This window comes from Netta rufina (assembly GCF_964035555.1).
Source record: "Netta rufina genome assembly, chromosome: 1".
Classification (NCBI taxonomy): domain Eukaryota; kingdom Metazoa; phylum Chordata; class Aves; order Anseriformes; family Anatidae; genus Netta; species Netta rufina.
The window spans coordinates 66652388-66675848 of NC_140123.1; the positions used below are offsets into that span (position 1 = coordinate 66652388).

Here is a 23461-nt window from a genome sequence, read left to right on the forward strand (position 1 = left end):
TTGCAGAATAAGGGAATTATTTCTCCTTTCAAGATGACAGAAATTTTTCCTACCTTGAAATTCTGAAATCCTAAAAGGAGATTAAACTTGAAGGTGACATTGAAAAAAAATATAAAAATTTGAAAGTCTTCTTCCATGGGCAGCCAGATTATTCAAACTAATTCTTTCTCCCAAGTAAATTTGAAGTCAACAGCTCCAGAATTTTCAACAACAAAAACATTTGTTGGAAAATTCCCAGCAAAACAAGTCTGGCTGGGAGGTGTCATAAAATTCTAAAGTTACCTTATTTCTTGCTTTGAACAAGAATATAGAGTAGATGTGCCTTATAGCAATTCCTGTGCTTTTGCAGATGGTGAATAAAGAAATTAGTCATGCTCACCGCTAACACAGTCTGCTGATACAATAACAACAAACCTGATTTGGAAAAAAAAAAAAAAATATATATATATATATATATATATATTATTACTCCAGCAGTGAAAATATTTGTAGGATTTGGACTCAAACCATCATCTACTGTGAAACTTGTGAATCATGGTCAGTGGCAATGATATTTAACAATTGTGTGACTATGACATGAAAACTGTACATCGTTTGTCCACCTCCAGAAAATCATCAGTACCACCTACCAGCCTATTTTACAGCAATGTTTGAAAATCCCATTGAACTTCAAAGGGGCAGGGAAATCACATGTATGTAGCTATTCGTGTTACTGCCATCTTATTTGTTTATTTCATATTGCTGCATTAGTTCTGAAAGGTCAAATCCAAGTTAAGCCCAGCCATATAGATGCAGAAGACACATGGTAAGCCATTTTTGCTGTATTAATTGCGATCTCTACATCTCCATGAGTTGTCTCTCTTCATTCAAATACCTACACAGAGCCCCCATAGAAGCTAGATGTATTGGTATATCTTCAAAAGGTCTTTTAATGCCTCCAATGACCTACACCTCTCAGACTGACTCTTTCCTCTGATATTACTTTCTGAGCAACTTTAAACAGCAACCATTTAAAACAAAGAAACATAGGGATATTTTTCCTATTATTCACATGACAGAAGAGTTCTTCCCACTTTCCTCTTCCCCAAAGTAAGTACACCTGAAGTTTCAGTCATCTGCTTTTTGATTTCTACAGCTGTGTCGAATTGTATAGTCTTATATCTTATGATATTTAATGAACGGAACAAAGAATAGACAGCACTGTGTGGAGAACATCTATTGCAACTCATTAACATAGACAACCCAAGAGAAGGCTAGAGGTCATATATTTACTTAAATAAGTTGGAAGCATTCAGAAGATGAAATTTTGTCATTGTCAAAGTAATGATCTGTTCTTTCCGGAATGGATAAAAACAATCCCAGGCACAAAAAAATGCATGCAGGGTACTTGGTTACATGGTGTGTTTTTAAACTTTTGCCAACAAAGAACCCAAGATGCCATTTTTTACTTACCTATTTTTGCAAGAGAAGCAAGGAGTATCCAAAGAGTAACTTCATAGGGAATTTGCACATAGTTATAGTCCACTGTGAAAACTTGTAACCTCTTCTCTTGTAGAGAACCAACAGCATCCTCATGGCCAGGTTCATAGTGAGGCAACAAACTACTGCTCGACTTGGGCTCATCTAAATAAGCAGCAGCAGGAAGGCATAGCAGAGTCAACAGCAGCAACAGCAGCCAATTCAAAAGCTTTGCGTGTGTGAGTGCAGGAGAGCCCATGTCTAGGGTTGTGACCCTCCTTTATTACAGTTGTAGCGTATGTTGTGTTCGTGAAGGAATGCAGTACTCACACCTGTCGATTCACACTTCTAATAGACACAGCCACTTCTTCCTCAGGACTGCTTCATTTTCCTGTTAGAGGTAATTCAAAAAACCCTCATGTGCCTGCACTGTTCCTTGTGTTACAGGTGGACGTGGAGTTTTTATAAAGATCTGCAGGTTCCTCAGACCCGGATAAACCCCAGACAGCATCACTATGTTAAAATGTAAAGTCCTTCCCAGCTACATCATTTTTCCAGCTATTCTGACTTTTTTTATTTTCTCTAATTAAAAAAAAAAAAAAAAAAAAAAAAAAAAAAAAAAGTGCATCAGTGTGCATCTTTCAGGCAGTAAGCACAGCACAAGTAAATAGTATCAGATAGGTAGGAGAGGCTCCATACCTTCCTCTCCTGCCTTCACTCCCCGTCTGCCTCCCCAGAGCAGCTGGCACCTCAGGTACCACACTTGGCACTGCTCACTGCTCCTGTCTCACCTTGTAACAAAACCATTTGGTGTGCAAATAAATGTACTCCGCACGGTTTACAGTAGGGACATCTGGTGGAGGACTAAGCAAATTACGTTCTCATTTAGAATTTTTTTCTCTCTCTTAAATGCACGTATTTAAGTTAACACATAACAAATTTTGTTCTAAAAAAAAAAAAAAAAAGCGGAAGATGTGAGTCAGATCACATGCCTAAAACTGTATGCCGACTACTCTTGTGTTTAAAATTTGTTTTAACCATTCTAGCAAGGCATATACTGGACAACCACATTATCCTCCTCCAGCAAGACACTCGTCATTATGGAACGTTTTTAAAAGGTCAGTACCTCCTCCAGAAAAGCTATCATGTTTAGTGTTAGGCTAACAAAGCATTCAAGTGCCGAGTAAAAGCTGCTAAAGCTTATATTAGAAGTGAGAAAATTTCATGTACTGCTAATTACTCCTTTTACACCCACTGATCTGATTGTGTTGGAAAACAATTATGAATCTCCCAGGCTGTCGGGTTACCTCTACATTAGCATGTACTGCAACCTAGTGAGAGCAGAGATGAACTCTAAAGCAACCAGTGCTGAGGACTCTGCATCCGTACCTTGTGTTTGGGAGGGGATTTCTTTAAACTAGATCTCAGCTGGCTCCACAGACCAAAGGTTCCTTCATGGGTGGACAAATCCACTTTATTTTTTTGTGGAAAGGGATCCAGTTTGTGCACTCTACAATGCTCTGAAGTGCAAAGCAAAAAGCAAAAGGCAACAAGTGGTGGCAACTGGGAAACTTGTTTCAAAAGCTTATCATGATCTGAACTAAAACCCCAACGCAGATACAGCTGCAATGTCAAAATTTTCTCCAGTGCAGCCAGTGATACTGGTTGATGCTTTATCTCTATGAGAGGCACTATCTTCTGCTTCTGCCCCGAAGTACCACCAACAGTCCTCCTGAAAGCTTTGAACCCAATACAAAATTAGGTAAGGGAATCAGGCCTGCTTGCAAAGCAGTCTTTTTTTTTTTTTCTCTCTCTCTTTTTTTTTTTTTTTTAATCCTGATCCTACTCAGATTTTCTTAACTGTATTTCATTTACTTAGAGCCATACACACAGACTGCAAGCTGTTTTGCAGGTAAGTGATATGAACCCTGGTGAGCTAGCAGCCAGACAACTGTTAGGGAGAGGTAACTACTTCAGAGTCCCTGGAAGCCTACTAGCTGTGACAATCATGCAATTTACAACCATGATGCACCCATAGTACCAACGGGTTCAGTGGGGCCCATGAGTGACCACTGCCACACAGTGCGGACATTTCTGAGAGTGAAATATTTCATGGCTTGTATAAACACTTTCTCCCATTCCAGGAAGGATGGAGATGCCTGGAATCATTCCTTACACAACATTCCTTCTTCTCTCAACTGCTTCAGCATACCCAGTTGTGGCAACCTCCCAGAGCTTTCATCCTTGGTACTCTCACAGGAGGAGGTAACTCCTTTATAGAGTTTGGATTTGTTCCACAGGAGTGCACAAGAATAGCAAACTGCAAGATTTCTCTGGAGTTCCCTTTTTTAATCCTTTTTGTAGAAAAAAAAAATAAATATATATATTAAAATGTTTCAGCAGAAATACAGTGTAAAGAGCAAAACATTTTCATGTCTCAGCATCACAGTAAAATAAAATAATAAATATAATAATAATAAATTACTAAAAATAGTTCACATTTATGGTTGTGTGAAGTGCCATGTAGTTTTACTGTGTGCTGTAGCACATTCACTCTGTAGTCCTTCTCATTGTTTCGGAGTGAGCTATTACTGGTTGAAGTGACAGTCCACAACAGTCAGCTGATGTATAAAAAGGTCTTTAACAATCATGTCATCACTCCTGAGACTGCAGTCATCCCTCTGTGAAATTTCTGTTATCGATGTACCAGGCTGAATAACCTTTGAAAAAAGCCCTTTAGGCTGCATTCTCCCAGCACCTTAGTAGTATTCACAGGCATGTGGTAACACAGATATTTCCAGAACTTCTTGTTCGGAGCAGCAGATGCAGAGGGCTTCCAGGTAATGGCTGGTAAAATCCTAAGGGCTTTCTTAACTACTGGAGGCAAAGTCTCTGGCTCTTGGAAAGCCTGGAACTTTATTAAAACCAGTTTGATCTTTTTGTCTTCCAACGCACAGTTCACTGCTGCCTGCAGTTCAAAGATGCTTGGTCCGCTGACATAGGCTGGGCTCAAAATAATAATTATTCTTCTGCTTTGTCTAATGGCTGTAACAACTTCATCTGTGTATGCTGGAGAAGAAATTACAATAGTTACTACACTGTATATTGGACTTTTATGAAAATCAGTTCCTTTAACAACAGCTAATCACCATAAATACAGAAAAACAGAAATAGGGATGTCGAGCAATCGCATAACACTTAGAACTGTGTTTGCCATCAAAGGGTACCACTGCCATTTTTACTCAGTGTGCAGAACACAAGTTCATACTCAAAAGGCACAGCTGAGACCACAACACATTCAAGCAAGGTCTCAAAGGATGCTTGGATTTGTCTTCATGTCTCCCAGGGACAGGTACTGAGGGCTTTCTAATTACTGCTGGTGGAGCACTGTCTAAGGTTTGTCAGAAAGTAACTACTGAAAAATTCAGGGCCTTCTTTTCATGGAATGGAGTCTGCCTGCAAAATTATTGGAGAAGAATCTTTGTCTCATCTTAGTATCTCCCCAGAAACCACACTCAAATATACATATTTCTCAGGTGCAGGGACCAGATACAAAAATCAAATGTGATATGATTTAATCAGAAACTCTAGAGCCAAAATATATCATTTGTTGAACTAACACATAAGTTTTTTTTGGAAAGTGAAAAACAATTTTATAAGAAGCAGAAGATTTTCAATCATCCACTGGAAACTTACCTCCTCCTGGAAGAATATCTCTTTCAAGAATACATAACTTGTACCCATATTTGTTTTCAAGCACATCTGGAAGAAGCTCCAGGGCAAATTTTTCCTCACTAATAAAAGCAGAGTTGCTTTCAGAAGAGTCTGATTTTGCATAGGACACAAATGCATCAAATTCTTTGCCATCTAAAATAAATAAACAAGGAACAGTATGTACATTAACAAGTGTCTAAAGCATCCAGTTTCTTAATACAAAGTTTTGATTTATATTTTATACATTTACCTTCTATTTAAGCAGACCCAACACAATCTGAAAATTATCAGCTGTTCATGAAGTACAGACATTCAGTCCCCCAGAGCCAACCCATCCTCCCCAGTCTCTTCTCTGCAGCCATACAGTATCAAAGTGAATGAGGATACTACAGATGACTATTGGAAAGAAGTTTAAATCAGGCACATTTCTGTATTTTCAATAGTAAGTGCCAGCTTTCACCAGTGGAAGATCTGGCCACTTCGAGGCAAATTCCTTGTTGTAGGGAATGATTCCCAATTTTTTCTCTCCTTCACCCAAATGCTAATTCCAAAGACAGTCATCAATGTACAACCTACTTTAAATATGGTGAATTTTGTTTTAAAAAGAGGGAAGGAATTAGTATTGAATATCAACTATTTGTGAAAGATACACAGTTTTCATTTACTTATGTTTCTAGTCAGAGAGATGGGTACAAGTAGCAGTGCTTAAATCTGATCCAAATATCAGACATTGAATACCCACCAGTTCCTGAACTTCGTTCCAGTTTCATTAAAATAATTTGTTTTTCAGGGTGCGGATTACAAATATATAAAGAACTTCTCTCAGCTCTGAAATACCCTGGTACCAGTGTCACAAATTATACCTATTCCTAACCACACGATAAAAGAAACCTTATCTATTTGCTAAACAAAATTTAAACTACACTTTAGGGAACAGGAAAGAAAACGTAAGAAATTGCTTATGAAAGCAAAAGGCACACTGGTCTCATTACAGTTCCCCATATGTATGTTCCTAATGCCATTTGAGATGCCCTAAGGTGCCCTTCTGAGACTGCCAAATTTCGCACAGGAACTATTGGAGACCCAAACATTTTGGAACAGCAGGATAACCTCAGGCAATTCAGATAACATTGGATACCTGTGTTTAAATACCTGAGTCATTTCATGTGTCAATACAGACAACAGAAACCAGACAGCAATTCAGCTGTTTAGCAGAGGGTCCTACTCCAGGGTCTTTCTGCAGGGTGAGCTGAGAAGCTCTCTTGATTTCACTGCACTGACTACATCTATATTGAATGGGAATTGAGACACCTAACTTTGGCACATACACCTAAGTAATGGTACTGAATGTTACCCCATGCATCTGTGCTGACATCGTGATTTCTGTTCCTAGAAGTTAGATTAGGATCACAAATCTGAGCTAGCCCCATCACGTTCCCACAGGATCAGAAGAGACCCTCTCCCTAGGAAGAAAAGAGGCTTGAACACAAATAGAAAAGGGTTTCAATAAAAATGGAAAACTAATGACATGTGTGAGTTGGAGTCAAACAATTCATAACTAGCAGGTTACATTCATAACCAGCAGGTAGCAGAAAACACATAATCAAAAGAAAGCGTAGGTGTACAAATCCGTTTTGGAGGCTGAGGATATGATTAGACAATAAATGTTATATCTCTGCTCCTCCCCCTGCTCCTTGCCAAGTGGCATACACTCCTGCCACTTCCTTGTATGAGTGTTGAAACGTTTGCGGTATCAGAGGAAGCTGTTACCACAAAAGTAGCTCGCTAGCTAATTATCTTGTGCTGGGCTGTTTTACTGCCAAGCTGAGCCAACATAGGTCCACAAGAAAGAATCACCAACAGCAGGCATACGTGGACTGGCGTGGGGGTTGGTGGCAGAACAGTGGGTCATTAGGCTAGTGTAGCCAAAATGTCCAGCTACATCCTAATTTGAAGCTGCTTTGAAAATGTTTTTAAATGACATAAAATCCTTTGCACTACAAGCCAGGTATTCCTTATTTCACCCACAGAGGTCACTGCAGTCTCAGTAGACAATGACCATTGATTAAATGCATCACTTTTTCTTTTTTCTTTTTTTTTCTTTTTAACATCACTATTACAACGTCAAATTAAAAGCATATCCATAGTAAACACCACTGATTTTTTTTTTTATTTTTTTTTTCCCCAGAATTGTACAAGAGAACCGTTATACCTTGAGAAACTTTTGAGACAAACATTTAAGATGCCCCAAAAGCTGAAAATGAAGAACACCTCAGTTAAGGAAAGCAGCTGCGTCCTTTGTCTACACATGTTAACATCACAGCTCTCTTTGTCCTTGTGGGAGAAGGTGAGATTTTTAAAAAGTATATCTTAATTAGGTAAGGAGGAGGCCCAAGAGTTAGAGAGGCATGAGAGTATGACCTCACTACTCTCTTCAGTGACCTAGTATGAGGGTACACAGGAGATGGTGATAGATATTTCTGAGGTACAAGGGGTAAGAGGAAAGGCAACTGCCACAGGCTGCAACAAGGGAATTTCTCAATAGTTGGTAGTTAAAAAATTTTCACGGTGTGAGTGGTCAAACATTGGAGCATGTTGTCCATTTTGTGGATTCTGTGTCCTTAGAGGTACACAAAACTCGTCTGAAAAAGGTCCTGAGCAATCCAGGCTAGGCTTGCTATGATTAGAGCAGAGCCTTGGATGAGATGACTTCCAGGGTCCCTTCCAACCTGTGTGATTCTGCAATTCTCTGGTTCTGTGTTAAGAGGGATAGGAGAGAAGCAACAATGGAAAGGAAGAAACAGCAAAATGAAGTCATAAGTTCTGCTTGCTCTTTGAGCAAGCCATTTCAGATCTCAAGTGACTTGATATGTACTCACATGAAGTGAGAAGTACATATTCTTGCAGATGGGAACACCTTTTGTAGTGAGTCATCTTCAGGCATAAAACTATCTGGATAGGCACAGCAAGTCTGCACATTTCATGCCCTCGTGCTGCAAATGGCACTGTGCACATGTGGTATATAAGAGTCAGGTATAAGGACAGAGGGTACAAGAGACCCAAAGGTGTCTTAAAACTCAATGCACAAATCTCATCAGGTCTGTCTCTGTCCTACTCATATATGTTGCAAGGTCTAAGGGGACTTTCCAGAGGCTCTTAAATCAATTTTCTACCAAACAGAGGGGAAATTTTGAGTGATTTCCCAAATAGTTTTTGCTAGATGCCATAAGGCTTACAAAAATATTTTCCAATTATTTCATTGTGTATGTGTTTATAGATAAATAGATATAGCTATTTCAACCTCACACATAATTAACATACACATATGGAAATGTAAAAGCAGACACATATCTCAAGTTGCATCAAGAGCTAAGGATTTTTAGAAAAATTTCCTTGGGCACATACTATCAGATTTATTTAAACCCATGCAAGAAAACTAAATGTTAATTTTTTTGAAGTAGGCACTGTGATTTCAGATACGTTTCCACACTGCCTACTGTGTTGGCACTCCATTTTAGCTGAGATGATGTGGCAATGCTGCTACAGAGATTTGAAATGTGAAAGAGTTAATCACTGATGTAAATGTCAGGAAGGTCAACATAATTTTTGGAAAGGAAATACTGCCCCAAAGTGCACTTCTCGGTGTCCTGCCATCATCTTATTTCACAGAATCACAGAACCACAGGATGGCTGAAGCTGTGAGGGCCCTCTGGAGGCCACCAGGCCCCAGCCCTGCTCCAGCAGGGCCACCCAGCACAGGCTGCCCAGGCCCATCTCCAGGTGGCTTTTGAAGGTCTCCAAAGAGGAGACCCCACAGCCTCTCTGGGCAGCCTGTGCCAGGGCTCCTCACCTGCACAGCACAGAAATGCTGCCTGGTGCTCAGAGGGAGGCTTCTGGGGGACAGTTTGTGCCCAGGGCCTCTGGCCCTGACACTGGGCACCTCTCACAAAGGCCTGGCTCTGTCTTCTATGCCTCCTCTACTCAGATATTTAAACACATTAATAAGAGACTCCTCTTCTCCAGGCTGAACGGTCCCACCTCTCTCAGCCTCTTCTCATAGGATATTCCAGTCCTTTCATCATTTTAGTGGCCCTATGTTGGACTTCTTCCAGTATGTCCATGACTCTTGTACAGGGGGCTCCAGAACTGGACACAAAGATCCAGGTGCAGCCTCACCAATGCTGAGTGGAGCAGAAGAATCACCTCTTTTCACCTGCTAGCAATACTTCTTAGCATCTTCAGTGTACTGCTGACTCATGTTCAAGAGGCTGTCCACCAGGACCTCTAGGTCCTTTTCTGCAGAGCTGTTTTTCAGCTGGGTGGCCCACAGCCTTTACTGATACTTGGGTCTTTTCCTCTCCAGGTGCAGGACTTGAGCCTGCCAAAGTCACTCTGGATCCCAACATGGCCCGCTGGTGAACCTGCCACTCCCCTCAGTTTTGTGTTGTCTGCAAGTTTACTGAGGATGCACTCTACTCCATCATCCAGATAATAAATTAAAATGTTAAACAGGACTGGACCCAGTATTGAGTCTCTGTATTTTTCTTTTCTGTTTTCTCTTCTGAGATATTATTTGGTTTACACTGAAAAATACATTAGACCTTGGACTCCTTCACTTAGTTCTGCAAGGACATTTTATTCTTGTCCATAGGTTCAGTTGCACATTAGAAGTCTGGTGATGCTTTGTTATTTCCTGAAGATGAACTGGTAAAATGCAACTTCTTATTCTGATCATCTATGGATAAATTAGGGATCTTGTAAAAATCTTACCGTGGTATTTCAATTGGTATTTAGATATTTCCTCCATATTGCTTGGCCTTTTTATTATTATTATTAATTTATTATTATTTTATTCTGAATTTATTATTATTTTAATTCTGAATCCACTGAGCATCTTGCTAGCTTTAACAGCACTTGTATCAGCTCAAAGAGAACAGGGTTATTAAGAGAATTGAATTGATTAATTCACACTGGATTAACCCACACAGAAAAAGACAATTGTAAATGAGAGAAAAGTAATATTACACCACGGTTCTTACCTCCTGTAGTTTCATTGTGGACCAGATAGCTTCGGTACATCAGCACTATTTCAATCCAGTGCTGGTAAATAAAAACAGTGCACGAAAGGAATGCAAAGAGGATAGAAATGGCACTGCATAGTATGTATAAGAGAAACACTGTAGAAAGAAAATCATAATTCATTCTTTTCAAAATAATGTTGACACTTAGATGAAAACATCAGTTCACAAATGGGGATAACCCAGCTCACAATCATCACTCTTGCATCTCTGGCAACCCTTAGCAAAGTTGGGGATTAATTGAGCTGCAAATCTCAGCATAGCGTTTCAGTCTACCACCGGAGACCATGATTAAATTGCATCTCCTTGATGGTGTGAAATGCCCATCTGTGATGAAAGGCACAGAGAAAATAGTCTATGGTACACTCAACAGAGACGAAAGTAGTCATTTCTTGAGATGGAAAAGAAGCAAATAGCTGCACACAGTGCCCCGTTGGAGACTTCCTGTGCCACCCCAGTGATGAATCTTCAGTGTGAACTATGGTTAAAATCAGAGAGCAGTTTAATTTCCATACTGATTCTGGTTTTGGCCTTTGCTTGAAAGACTGACACATTCATATCAGTTATGGTAACTTCTCAGAAACACGCATGCTATAGACTGGGGAAACAAACAGAAAAGTCCTATGAGTCCAATCAAAGAATACTATTGCTTTCAGCAGACACTCTGCCACAGTTTAGTAGATTGCTTATTACCACTCAGAGATGCTGCTATCCTCTTTCCCCTACCACTTACTCTTCAGCTTCCACCTGACTGCAGGAAGTCCCCATATATCTCCATCCTCTTGAGCAATCATCAGAATAATGTGTGTTTCTGACAAAACAAACTTTTTCTATCCAGCTTCAAGAAAGTGCTGTAGCTAGATAAAAAACCATTGACCATGTCAATGGAAAAGAAATATGTAGCAGTGAGTAAATCAAAATATATCTGTAAGGGCAAATAGTCCTCCATCTGGTTTTACCTCTCCGTTTTCTTTTCAGCTGGATCACAGCAGTAGCATTCCCCACAGAATTTTGAGCAAAGCACGTGAAGTTGCTTCTGAAGTCCATCTCAGAAACTTCCTCCAGTCTGGCAACATGAAGAAGTATGTGTCCTTTTAAACCTTTTGGATAAACACTAAAGAGAAAAAATATATATTTGCATGACACCTTTGCTGTTTATTCACACAATCCCCAAATGCCTTAAAGACATTGAAAGAGGAGCTTAGCAACTTCTTGACATTCAGCTTTAAGTTTTAACAGAGATGCAATACTCTGATTTAGAACTTCCATTTGCTTTTTCATTACATGTTGAAGGACAAAGCCTCAGGAGTTTTCTTCCTTAAAACTATATATTAAACTGTTGTGGTAAAATTTTTACAGTTGCTGACAGTGTAACCACACTACTGTGTTTTGTTGTTGTTGTTGTTCTCCTTACCTTGTTTTCTGGTTCAGTTTCTTATCTATATTTTCTTTGTTGCTTCTTTTCCATGTTACACTTCTTATAGAACCTCTTTCAAACCCAAACTGTACTGGGCATTCCAGTTTAAGGGGCTTTCCTGGAAGAAATTAACACAAGAAAACCATGTATGGAGGACACTTCCCTCAAATAGCCTGGGATCTGTAATAATATGTAGTCCTGCCTTTAATATTCACAAAGATATATATGAAGAAAAAAAGATGTATAGAAAATTCTCACGCTCAAAGAGAGCAAAGCTCTTTTGTTTTATCAAGATCTACCATCATCTCTCTAAATATCTCATTTAAACTTTTTCTTTCACTTTCAGAGAAGAAAGCAAAACTTACCAAGCTCTGCTTCAAGGAAAACCACTCCACTGGGATACAAAATATTTGGTGGATGGATAGTATTTCTTGCTGCAATTAATAAGAATATTATTAATGTTCATCTTAATATTAATTATTAATATTCTTCTTAATAAAACTATTGTCAATGCCAATGACCAGAAAAAATATTTTACTGATTTTTCTTTTTCAAATACTGGATCAACTTTAGACACCTCAGTCCAAGAGGACGATTTATGGTTGCTGAAGTGTCTGAGAGTTCACAGATACAAAAGTTTTGACTACAAAATTTATGTAACTACTTAAAGACTTGCTATCTCAGTTGCTCTGATACACTGCCATCTTACCTGAGCTGGGGAGCTCAGCATCTGTCCTGCACTTAAGGTTATTTAAGATTCAGATATTTGGGGCCCCTTTACAAGACCCCTGAGGGAACTTACCCCCACACCAGTCCCCTGCCAAGCCCCATTCCAGTAAGCATACATGCAGCAGGTTACTTCCATGAGTTTCTTTTCATACCATAAGTTTATTTTCAAAACAGAGCTTGTCAAAGAGCACAGACAATGACACCCACAGTTTGTGCAGTTGTGCAGCTAGGCAATGACCCAGGCTATGGGAAAACAGCCTGAAGGGGCTAAAATCCACACTTCTGATACTCTGATATTCTAGAAAAGTCCCATACTGAAGGAAATTGTGCCACAGAGACACCAGAGGCACTTTTTTTTTTTTTTTTTTAAACTAAGCTGCAGCAGAGAAATGTATGCAAAGTTCACGTGTAGTATATATGTACACAGTAGATTTCAAGTGTTTTTCTGACTGCTGTGAACTGAAGAACAAAAACTGAGAAACATAGTTTATTAGTTCATGTTCAGCCAGATCAGAATAAAAGCAGATCTAGTCCATGCCTGGGACCTGTGATTGACTGGAGCGACAGAAGTGTCTGATAAGAGTGTCTTCCAGCACTCAGTCACATACATCTGTAGAAAAGCATAGCTTTTTGACTACACAACTTAGGTAGCTATCTCTGTTATCAAACTAAACATTTCCTGATACTGAGCCAAAAATGTGCTCCCTTGCACAGTGCTGATGTTGCTCAACTGCACTCTGCTAGGCAATGTACATCGATTGCTCACAGGTCCCCTGTTTCTTCTGACATTAAAATATCATGGAAGATGACAGTGATCCCACCAACATCACCTTCCTCATCATTGTCAAGAGCAAAAAAGGGAAGTTCTCATTCATGTCACAAGAAAAATTCTGTCACCTAACTTCAGAAGAGGATTCTGTAACTCTTACTTTCACACAAGCCTCTACTTTAAGATTGAGATACACTGCTTTTTGCTACATTTGCCATGCAGGATTAGCATACAGGATTCTACCTTCCCAGTGTTCAAATACCTCTCTAACATTGCATACATGTATACGCTAAGTACATGGAGAACATTGGCACCAATTGTGGTTTCATAAATTCTACTCACAGATTGAGAGATTTAAAACCTTTTTTTTTTTTTCAGAACAAGAGCCTGAACAAAAGACATAAGTTGGGTAGTAAAAAATAGAGGAAACATTTTATTTGAGGCATTTTATTCTTAGTTATTATATTACTCACCAATGACTTCTACTGTAACTGCTGTTCTCATTGTCCATTTAGTAGTATTGTCAAATAGAGTGTAATCACATACATATATGCCAGCATCTTCATCATAGGTTGGATTCAAGTAGATTTCATTATGCTTTAGCTTTAGGCTTTTTCTGTTTTCCCTGTGTTTTACTCGATGACCATCCTAACGAGAAGAAAAGAGTATCAGGGATTTAGATGTCCTTTTGTTGTTGATACTGCTGTTTAAAAAAAATTATTTTAATACATGTGGGTGAGATTGCCATGACAGCGTGGCTAAGCCAAACTGTTTCCATTGAAACCTCAAAAAAAATTTATTAGCAGTCTGAGGACTTTTGCAAGTTACATTAAAAAATATTGCCTATAGTACATGGATATCATTGCCTGTAAAATAAATAAATAAATGAAAAATATTTAATAGTTGTGGCACGTTAGAGAAATACGAAATCATGAACCTAGTATAAATGAAATTCATGTTACCAAAGAGACAAGAAAATCATCAATATTTTATTTATTGACAGACTATTTGTATTTTGTAAATAAATGATTTTGAAACTAGCTTCACATTCTTTTATGATAAGATTATGGTTTGGGATTGTTTGAGGTTGATAATACCATCACTATATTCAAAAGAAAAAATGCTGACTTTTTTTTTTTTTAAAAAAAAGCATCCTTATTTTTCACAGTTTAGTTTAAGAAAAATCTCTAGGTCTATTACAATTTTTCCTTAAATCAATTTTATGAAACAAAATCCACCAATGTAGAATGAGGTAAAGACATACCTCATTTAAAACTTAAATGTAAATGAAGAATAATTTTGACTAGATGATCATTCTACTTTATAGAATAAATACTGTAAATAAATCAAGATAGTAAAATGCACAACTGAATTTTCAGTCATATTAATTTGCATATATAGTACAAGTTTAGATAATATATTACAGTTATAAACAAAGTAGGAATAAATTTTAGATTGCTACTATTTTAAATTAGTTGAAAAAGATTAAGTCAATGATTTTCCAGTGGACTACTATTTCATTAAAAACAACAGTCCTAGAAAGAACAATCTGAAACATTAATCTTGAAATTCTTTTGTTTGTAACAAAGCCACTTTTTCTTTCTTATATCTGACATTTTCATAATTTATAATGTCAAAACAAAACTTTCAAATTTTAAGTTTCAACCATGTCAATTTTGTAAAAAACTTATTTTGATTCTCAATTGCTTCAATTAGTTGAAAAGAAAGCATTTCTAGACTTCTGTTTCATGGAATAATGTTGCAGGTGTTACCAGTTCCATCAAAATTCTTCCTTATGGACTTGATAGACATTCAAGATTTTGCTTTTGGGCTGAACACCTCAGTCTGTGTTGTTTGTCACAGAAGACATTCAAGAGCCTACGGCACATGAGTATCAACCAGGCCTAACCCTGTACGTCCACCGAGCATTTTCAAATGCTTAAGAGAGTGACTCTTACCTTGTACCATTTTACATCTGTCTTTCTTATATGGCTGTAGCATTTTGTCCCAGGACAAGATATGGAATTCCCATTACCAGCAAGAAGATACAGCGTATTTGTGTCGTAACCAGAACATTTTGCCTCCTTTTTTGTTTGAACCTCCAGAACAATTTTGAGACATGGGATTTTTTCCCTGAGTGATGCATTAAAAAAATATAATATTTTAATACACAAAACAAACAAACAAGAAAACCACAACCAAACAAAATTTATTAATTCTTACACAGAAATATGAGCCTTTTTCCCATTACATACCGTATCATACAGATGTAGATTCCAGAAGCATTGTCCCTTACTGGTTTAAACCAAAGTGCATCCCCTTGCAGAGCAGAGTTAGTGCTTTCCCTGATAGCTTCCAGATGCTCTTTGTCTTTCTGATGCCAGAACCATTTCACCTCATGTTGTTTTACAGGTGAATTTTTATAAATGTTGGTGGCATCTTCAGCTGGTAAAGCGCATCGTAAAACAAACTCCTCATCACTAATAGTGCGATACCATAATTGAGGTTTTGCGTGGAAACACCCTGAAAAGCAGGAAAATAAAATACAAGCACCACATGAAAAAACACACAGCATTCATGTTAAAAAAAAAAAAAAAAAAAAAAAAAAAAAAAGAGAGAGAGAGAGAGAGAGAGGAATACTGAAATACTGAAAAAAATAGTTTTGCTTTTCTTCATGCTAAATATTTTTATGTGACCTTATGCTCAGCTAATGAACAACTTAAATTTTCTTAAACACAGAATTGGTCAAAGATTTCAAACACTTAATCAAAGGCTGTCAAATGTTTATTATGCCTTTTTTAAACATCTAATATGAAAATAGTTTAAGATTTATAGCAAACCAAAGATTTTCACATGGGTGTTAACCTGTTAAACCTCAACTTTGTAGGAAAGCCAAAGCTCTCCTCGTTTCCCTCATATTAATGGAGGAGAGACTGACGCAAACCTGAAAAAGCAGACCCTGCCTGCCTCACTCCCTAATGAGGATGAGATTGACAAACATTTCATTATCCTATCATTGCTTTCAAATTTTTCTCCTTGTAAATTGCAGTTACCTTCTCTAAAGCTAAATGATATTTTGGATTCCGAAAGCTGTGGTCACACATCCTAACCCCCAATTCTCAATTCTCTAAAGGCTCACCGACCTTGCTGCATAACCCCTCCTGCTAGTCAGGATGTGGTAACCCTTGAAAGCAGGATGAAGGCACGATTTCACTTCAGCAGAAGGGAGCACATGAATTCTTCAGTTCCTCGCCTGCCCGTCTGAGAGTTTCATTGTACTTTTGGTTTCTCTCTGCAATTTGATCAAGCTTTTCCAGACAGATTGTGTGGGTAGGAGACTTTGAAATCTCAGTCTCACTCTGCATTTCTCTTTCACCTCCCACTTGCTTGGAACAGCTGCTGGAGACTTCAAGGAGTCATGAAAGCAATTCGTTTGCTCCATTCGGTTATAAGAAATTCTCCTTTATATTTTCCCTTTCCTTTTCATTGAGGAACTGAATTTTGCACTCTATGTAGGGTCAACTGATCTGTACTACCAACACTTAAACAGGCTTCAGAAAGGCTAAAAAGCAGATATTTGCCTGAAACAGCGTTAACAGGTGCAGGAAAAACTCATAAAGGCATGGCAAAATGTACACCCACTTTTCTAAGTTGTCAGCAAGCACCACAAACACCAAAACAAACACCTCACCAAAGCAAACTCTTACCTGGCAAATTAATCTCTCTAACTTCTGCTCCAGTGACAAACAATGCTAGAATCCAACAAAAAGTGAGCATTATTTTCTTTATCAATTTTGGTTGACATTCTGAGACATTTTCTTTAAGAACCATCTTGCTTTCTATAAAAGAGGAAAACAGACATTTATTGCAAATAATAAACCAAAAAGATAAGTAGGTAAATATGTATCTCATGTAGCTCTACAAGCATTAGCAGACAATATTTCCAAAATATTGTGTGTTTTAAAAATGGGGTTTGCAGCACTCTTCCTGCTCAAGCTATTACATGCAAGTTTAGGATAGACGGTATTCAAGAATACACAAAAACCTGTCTAAATACACTTTGCTTACAGTTGCTTACAGCTGTATTTCTGGGTTATACCTACAGAAATGCGGAATTGCCTGCCTGCAGTGGAAATGCAGTTTTTTCAGCAGCTGTTGTTGTTACAAGAGGAGCCTATCCCCTAAAGTGGGTCATAACATATCAGATAATGAGATCAGCCTTTAGTTAGTCAGTGAGAAAGGTGTAAGCGGTACCAAGACCCATGGAGTTCTGTCACAACTTAAGGCCAACAGCCCCAGAGTGTGTAAAGTGGTTTCCTCTGAGATCAAACCAAATCAGAAGGCATGCTTATAGCTGCAAATGGCAAATGGCATGAGGCAGGCTGTCCAGCATTTATTTTCAATAACCTTAAATTAGGTATTTAGTGAGAAGAGTGTCCAGTGTCTGTGACTGACATGTCTGGACCGCCTGATTCAGGATCTCAGTGAGTAAAGGCTATATCCTTTACTGATGTTCACACTGTGCAAATGAGACCTCAAGTACTTTTTCTTTGTTTATTGGTCTATAAAGTGACTCTGCATTTGCACTGCTGCCAGAGAGGCCCTGAGTCAGCCCAAGGGCAAAAAGGAAGAGGTCAGGCAAGGGCCAGTCCCTACTCTGTTGGCACCTCATGCAAATCAGACATGACTCAGGCAGGCAGCAAGAGATCATCCAGTGCACACTGAGCGGGCAACCTAGGAGAGGAAAACTCCCACTCTACAGTTTTTTCAGGCAGCTGTTCTTTGTAGAGAGGAGCACTTTAGTCACTGTTCTGTTCAGCATGTCTCTATTCCCTACAAGTGAATGGAACAATCTATTTTTACACTCAGAGTTCGTATTAGGTGTCTTGCCTCATACTGGTATTTTCTTACACATTGGCTACAGCCAACTATCATCACCCCATACACATTTTATAATCATCCTGAAACTTCAAGCCAATATGTAAGTCTGAATAAAGAGAGAGTTTCACTGGGTGAAAACCTCCTAAACTTTAGAAAGACTGTCCTATCCACTGCAAAAGGATTAATGGATCCTGACTCTTTTGAATCTGGATTTAAGACAGTCACAAAGATCTCTCTCAAAGTACCCATTAGTGCTGCATCTAGACATATGCACACTGCATAAAACAAAAGATAATGCTTTCAGTTATGTCACCCCCCCAGCCAGTATGGCAAAGGCATACTGGTTGCAGCAGCAAGCAGAACCCAAAGGCCTTGTGTGCGATTCAAGCTGGATTCCCTTGAGCAAGTGAGCTGATGCAGTGTGTCAGTGTCACCAAACAGGGAAGGTCTCATCTGCTGTTCTGTCCTCCCACTTCCATCTCCCTTGACCCCAAACAAATGGTCCAACCCCTGTCCAGTGGCAGTTTGGGTCCTCTTTGGTGACTCAGTTCAACTTTCTGAGCCACTAGAAACTATTTGAGGAGTTCCTGACCTGATACAAGATAAGCTGTGAGACTGTTGACTCTGTTGATTCTGTTGACTGTTGACCATGACTACCCATTTGTCTGTGTTCAGGGACTAGCAGCCTATAAGTAGTAAAATTATATTAAGTTGCCATTCACAAAACATTTAACAATGCCACTGACACATAATGTCTCCAGTTTACTGCCATGCTAACAACCTGCTCTTCAAGTTCAAAGGGTCATCAGGAAGGGGAAGAAGTGGGAAAGGGAGGGATTACTAATTAATTTAATAACTTTGGTTAACAATCTGTATAATTCTCTGTTGTATTTTGCTAGCCATGGGAAGACACACCACTGCCAAATTTTGGGGCTAATTTACAACACTTCAGTTAGAGAGCTGCAGAGCCTTCACATTTTTATAGTGCTTGCAAAATCATTACAAGATGTGAAACTAAGAAGTGTGGTCTTGCAAAAGTGTTTGACGAGAAGAAGGAAATTCACAGCTGAAGCAAAAAACAATTATCAAAGGAAGGGGTTACGTGAAATAGTAAATGACCATCCATGTGTATTTGCACTGCAGGTGGACTCAGGGTGATTCAGTGACTCAAAATATTCAGTGACTTGCTTTTATCTTGGTCGGTATCTGCCAAAAAAAAAAAAAAAAGAAAGCAGCCTTTCCCTGGGCAACTTATTAAAAGGAGTCTCTCTGCCTTCTGCCATGTCTGCATCCCTATTATCATATCCTAGGTCCAGTAATTTAGTATGTCATTTCACTGAAACGTAACTTATATGCAAATGAGTCTAATGTTATCTTAACATGGTAAAACAATGTAAGAGAACAAGAACTGTCTTATTTTGCCTATGTTTAAACTCCTTCAGGACTCTCACAAGGAAATAATAAATCTCCATTTGACAGTATTTGGTATACATTTACATAAAATATAAGGAAAAGAAATAAAAATCCTGAGAGCGGCACAAAATTTCACAGTATCTCTGAAATGTACTAAAAATCATCAAACAATTATCTTATGTCTAATATTCTGGTGAAAGTTACTTCAGACTCGGAGCTACCAATTTCTATGAGTTGTTTTGGATTTACATCCAAAAAAAAAAAAAAAAAGGGCAAAGATAATCTAATTCTAAGAGCAAGATTACAAATAGTCACACAGGAGAAGAAAAATAGGTTCACCATGCCTATGAAACAAAAAATATTCTGATGAAACTACTTATTAAGGAGCCACTGCTTTGCCAAAGTAATTAAAACCAATTTACTTTAAAATGCATTTTCAAAGACAATAAAAACAACTCATTTGTCAATCAGGTAGGGGGAGGATTTAAATTTGAAGCTAAAAGCTAATTAAAAAAAGAAATTATCTGAAAATCTTACCTGCACATCCTACACTACACGATACAAATTGTGGTTAGCTTTAGCTGAACACTGTTGAGTTGTTTCCTTTACAGGAATTTCCTCTACCTCAGTGTCATCATCCCTTCCTTTTTCAGTTTAGGTACACTAGATTCAAAGTTTACGGGTAATTTTCTTGTAAAAAGATCAGGGGGGAAAAAAAAAGTTTGCCTCTAGTAAGAGATCTAAGCATTCTGAGTTTTAAAATCTTTTACTTGCTTTGTGTCAAAAATGCATTGGGCTTTTTAGTTTGCTTCATTTAAGAGCAGAAAGGGTAAAAGATTTATTTATTTTTTTTTTCTTTTCCAAATGCTGCTACTGGATGGTTCATAAAAGTGTGTAATATCAATAATCTGCAAGCTAGCCAATGCACAATACACAACACAGATCAATATTCACTGTAACAGGCAAGTTCTCCCTGCCTGTAGTCTCTTTCCACATGCACTGCAAGCAGGCATTATATGAGGGCTATTACTTTCTTTCTGTGCCCTCACAGTTTAGCTTTGTTGGCTATCTTAGTGGGGCTTTTGTAGGAGATAAAATGAATAGTCACAGCTGCCTGTGACTTCCCCATTGGACTGGCAAGGCAGGCAAACCTTTCAGCATATACCGTCCCAGAGAGTCCAGTCCCTCTTCCAGTCTTCCTGTATGGACATGAAACCCTTAAATGACAGGTTGCACAGTGACTCTAACTACAAAAAGACGTCTGACAGCACTTTCTTATTAATGCATTACAATTCTCCCCATTTCAATAGAGGTCATGTGGATACACAGGCCCCTCAGATTGCACCAGACATTTCAAGACCAGTAGGACTTGTTTCTGCTTCCCTGGTGAGATCACTCTCTTTACTGCGGACTGAGGCAATTACTCTATTTCATTCAGGGTCCATAGGAAGAAGCTAGGAACGGCTTTTTGCTGTATAGCAAGTGAGCTCAGCATTGACTATGTTCATGTGCATATTCCTTTAGGCAATGTCCAGTACTAATATTTGGCTATTATTATTAATATTAATTATTATTAATAATATATTGGCATATATTAATATTAATATATGGCTACATTGGGTTCTGAGCATCTGGAGATATAGGATGTGTATTCTCAGATTCAACCACGTGTTTATCCCTTTGCCCCTTCCCAAACGGAGTTCCATATGCTTGCTGACTGTCTCCCCAAATACCTTCAGTATTTTGTCCCAATACAAAGTATATCTTTGGTTTATAAGTTACAGAACACTCCAATGTATCTTTGTAAGTTTCAATATAAAGAGTTAAGCCTTTTGAAGGTGTCTTTTCTGAATGTGGAAAAATAATAATAAGTTTACTTATCTTTTTCCTTCAAGCAATTATGGACTGAAACATAAACAAAGTCAAGACTTCAGACTGTTGGTAAGAGAAGATGGATTTTTCCCAAAGACACACCTTACAAAGATAAACACACTTCATTCTTTTCAAGTGCTCATTGCAGTACTCTCTAGGTAATAGGTTTATTAAATAAATTCTAAAACAATTAATAGGTCAGTCCAATTACTAGAGCAGAATACAACAGAAACACCAGTCACACACAGTTTTGAAAGTCATGCTGACAAAACCACACCAGATGAATATCTTGTCAAGTAGAATCAAATATTTGACAGAGCCTCTGCCCCAATTCACCCATCCTGTTTTGTAAAAGTAATATATATGCTAAAAAAGCAAACTCATATAATGTTCTTCCCAGGCTCCTATTTTCCCCTTGCACGTTTACAAAAGAGAAGGTAAAAGTCTGATCCAGAAGTCCCTCTCTGCTTCCTTTCCCCTCACTCACTCACTTGTTCACTCATTCAGCATACTTTATGCTACAGCTACAGGATATTGCAGGCTCCGTTCTCAGGAATGTCTTCCCAGCCCTGTGGAAATTCAAGTTGGGGATCCATGTCCTACCTTATCCATCTCACTTTTGCTTAAGCATTTTGTCAACCAAGAAGCAGAAGGGGAAATGTACCATCTCAGTATGTAGTCTTGTACTAGTGGGAGGAATTAAGTCTCTAGTTTTCTGGTACTATTCTGGCTTAACACATTCACACATACATCCTCCCCTCCCCAGCTATGGTTAACACTGAGTAGGTAAGAAAATTTCCACTCCAATTATTTTCTACACTGAGTTGGTGGTGTTGATTCTGCTATCACAGGAGGTGTTAAACAATATCTAAACACGAACTTCTGTCTGGTTTGTACTAGTTTATACAGTCAGTGGAATGGCATGTTGTCAAGTGTGGCTTATGGAACAGTAAGGTAATTCACCTATTACTCCCCTGGGAAATAAGAGAAGGTCTTGTTACTTAGCACAAATCTGCTGTACAGTCTGTCTTGGGTATTAGGGTGTAATAATACCAGTGCCACATGGAGGTACTAATAACTGAATAGAACACTTGACAACAGAAAAAAGAACAAAGAAAATGCTCATAACTCAGACCTTCAAAACCTTTTCACTCTTACAATCTTTTTCATTGTTAATTTGGAAAGATTGCCTAGTACTTCAAATTCAATAGCAATCCCTTCTTGACTTTCTTGTTAGTCTAGTCCACTTACTGGAAGCCAAGAAATATAAACCCAACACAGATGACCACCACCATATTATGAGTTTTCTAAACTCACTGTCACTTCTAAATTTGCACAGTAGTTTTTTGTTGTTGTTTAAATAAAAGTCAGATTCATACTGCTTTACAAGCAGTTTTGGATCCTCTTACGGAACAGCATTCCTTCACCATAGTCAAAAAAACTCAACCAGCTACTATTTTCTTGCAATATATGTAGTCAACAGTTTTGTAACCACGTATTGAAATAAGGTCTCCAGCAAATGACTGAAACTGATTTAACTATGGAAGTTATCAAAACAATTAGAACAATAAACTGTGAATTTATTTGATTGTCTTCCGTAAATACTTTAAGCCATCAAAGCACTGAACTTTATTACTTTTGTGTTCGATAGGTAATAATAAATATATTACACTGGACTGTTGTGTATCTCACTGATGTACATCCTATATCCCAGTAATAGAGGCCAGACGGAAGATAAAACAATGCAATCTAAGAGACAAAACCCTGTAATGGGATAATTATACATTTAGTGAAACTCAAAAATGAGACTATTGTGGTCTATCTGCAGCTGCTGTCACTGAAGTCCAGGAATTTGCATTACTGAACCACATGAAGCTGTCACAAGTTGATCAAAACTGGAACAGATTCTAGTGGTGTCTTTTTTCAATTTTGTATCTTATGTAACTTGTGGCTGTTGCAGAAAGCTTAGTAAATACCGTTTCACTCAGGCACCATGTTTAATTATAGCTACTAAACCAGAAAAGTATTTCCCAAAAATGCAATCACATTTTCTGTTTCAAAACACTGAATACGTTTTAACTATGTCACAAGCATAACACTAGAAAGTCAATGTTTCAAAAATTGTATTAA

The 23461-nt window shown here is 38.2% G+C and overlaps 2 protein-coding genes across 2 annotated transcripts in view; both read right to left on the reverse strand.

Annotated features, from left to right (window-relative positions):
* The window catches only part of SLC9A4 (solute carrier family 9 member A4), a gene marked incomplete at both ends in the record, with an annotated part of 35679 nt that extends 33962 nt beyond the window's left edge, over positions 1-1717 (reverse strand). Inside the window, one exon of the mRNA XM_084296838.1 lies at positions 1453-1717. Within this exon, the coding sequence (XP_084152964.1) occupies positions 1453-1717 (265 nt within the window). The remainder of the gene's footprint in view (positions 1-1452) is intronic.
* Positions 1718-4153: 2436 nt separating this feature from the next.
* On the reverse strand, positions 4154-16942 carry IL18RAP (interleukin 18 receptor accessory protein; the record flags this gene model as incomplete). Its single annotated transcript, XM_084282068.1, has 10 exons — positions 4154-4527; positions 5155-5325; positions 10212-10349; positions 11210-11364; positions 11665-11785; positions 12033-12101; positions 13639-13813; positions 15124-15298; positions 15421-15688; positions 16873-16942. 10 exons carry the CDS (start codon positions 16940-16942, stop codon positions 4154-4156), a joined length of 1716 nt encoding a protein of 571 aa, XP_084138194.1.
* Between the last annotated feature and the right edge of the window lie 6519 nt (positions 16943-23461).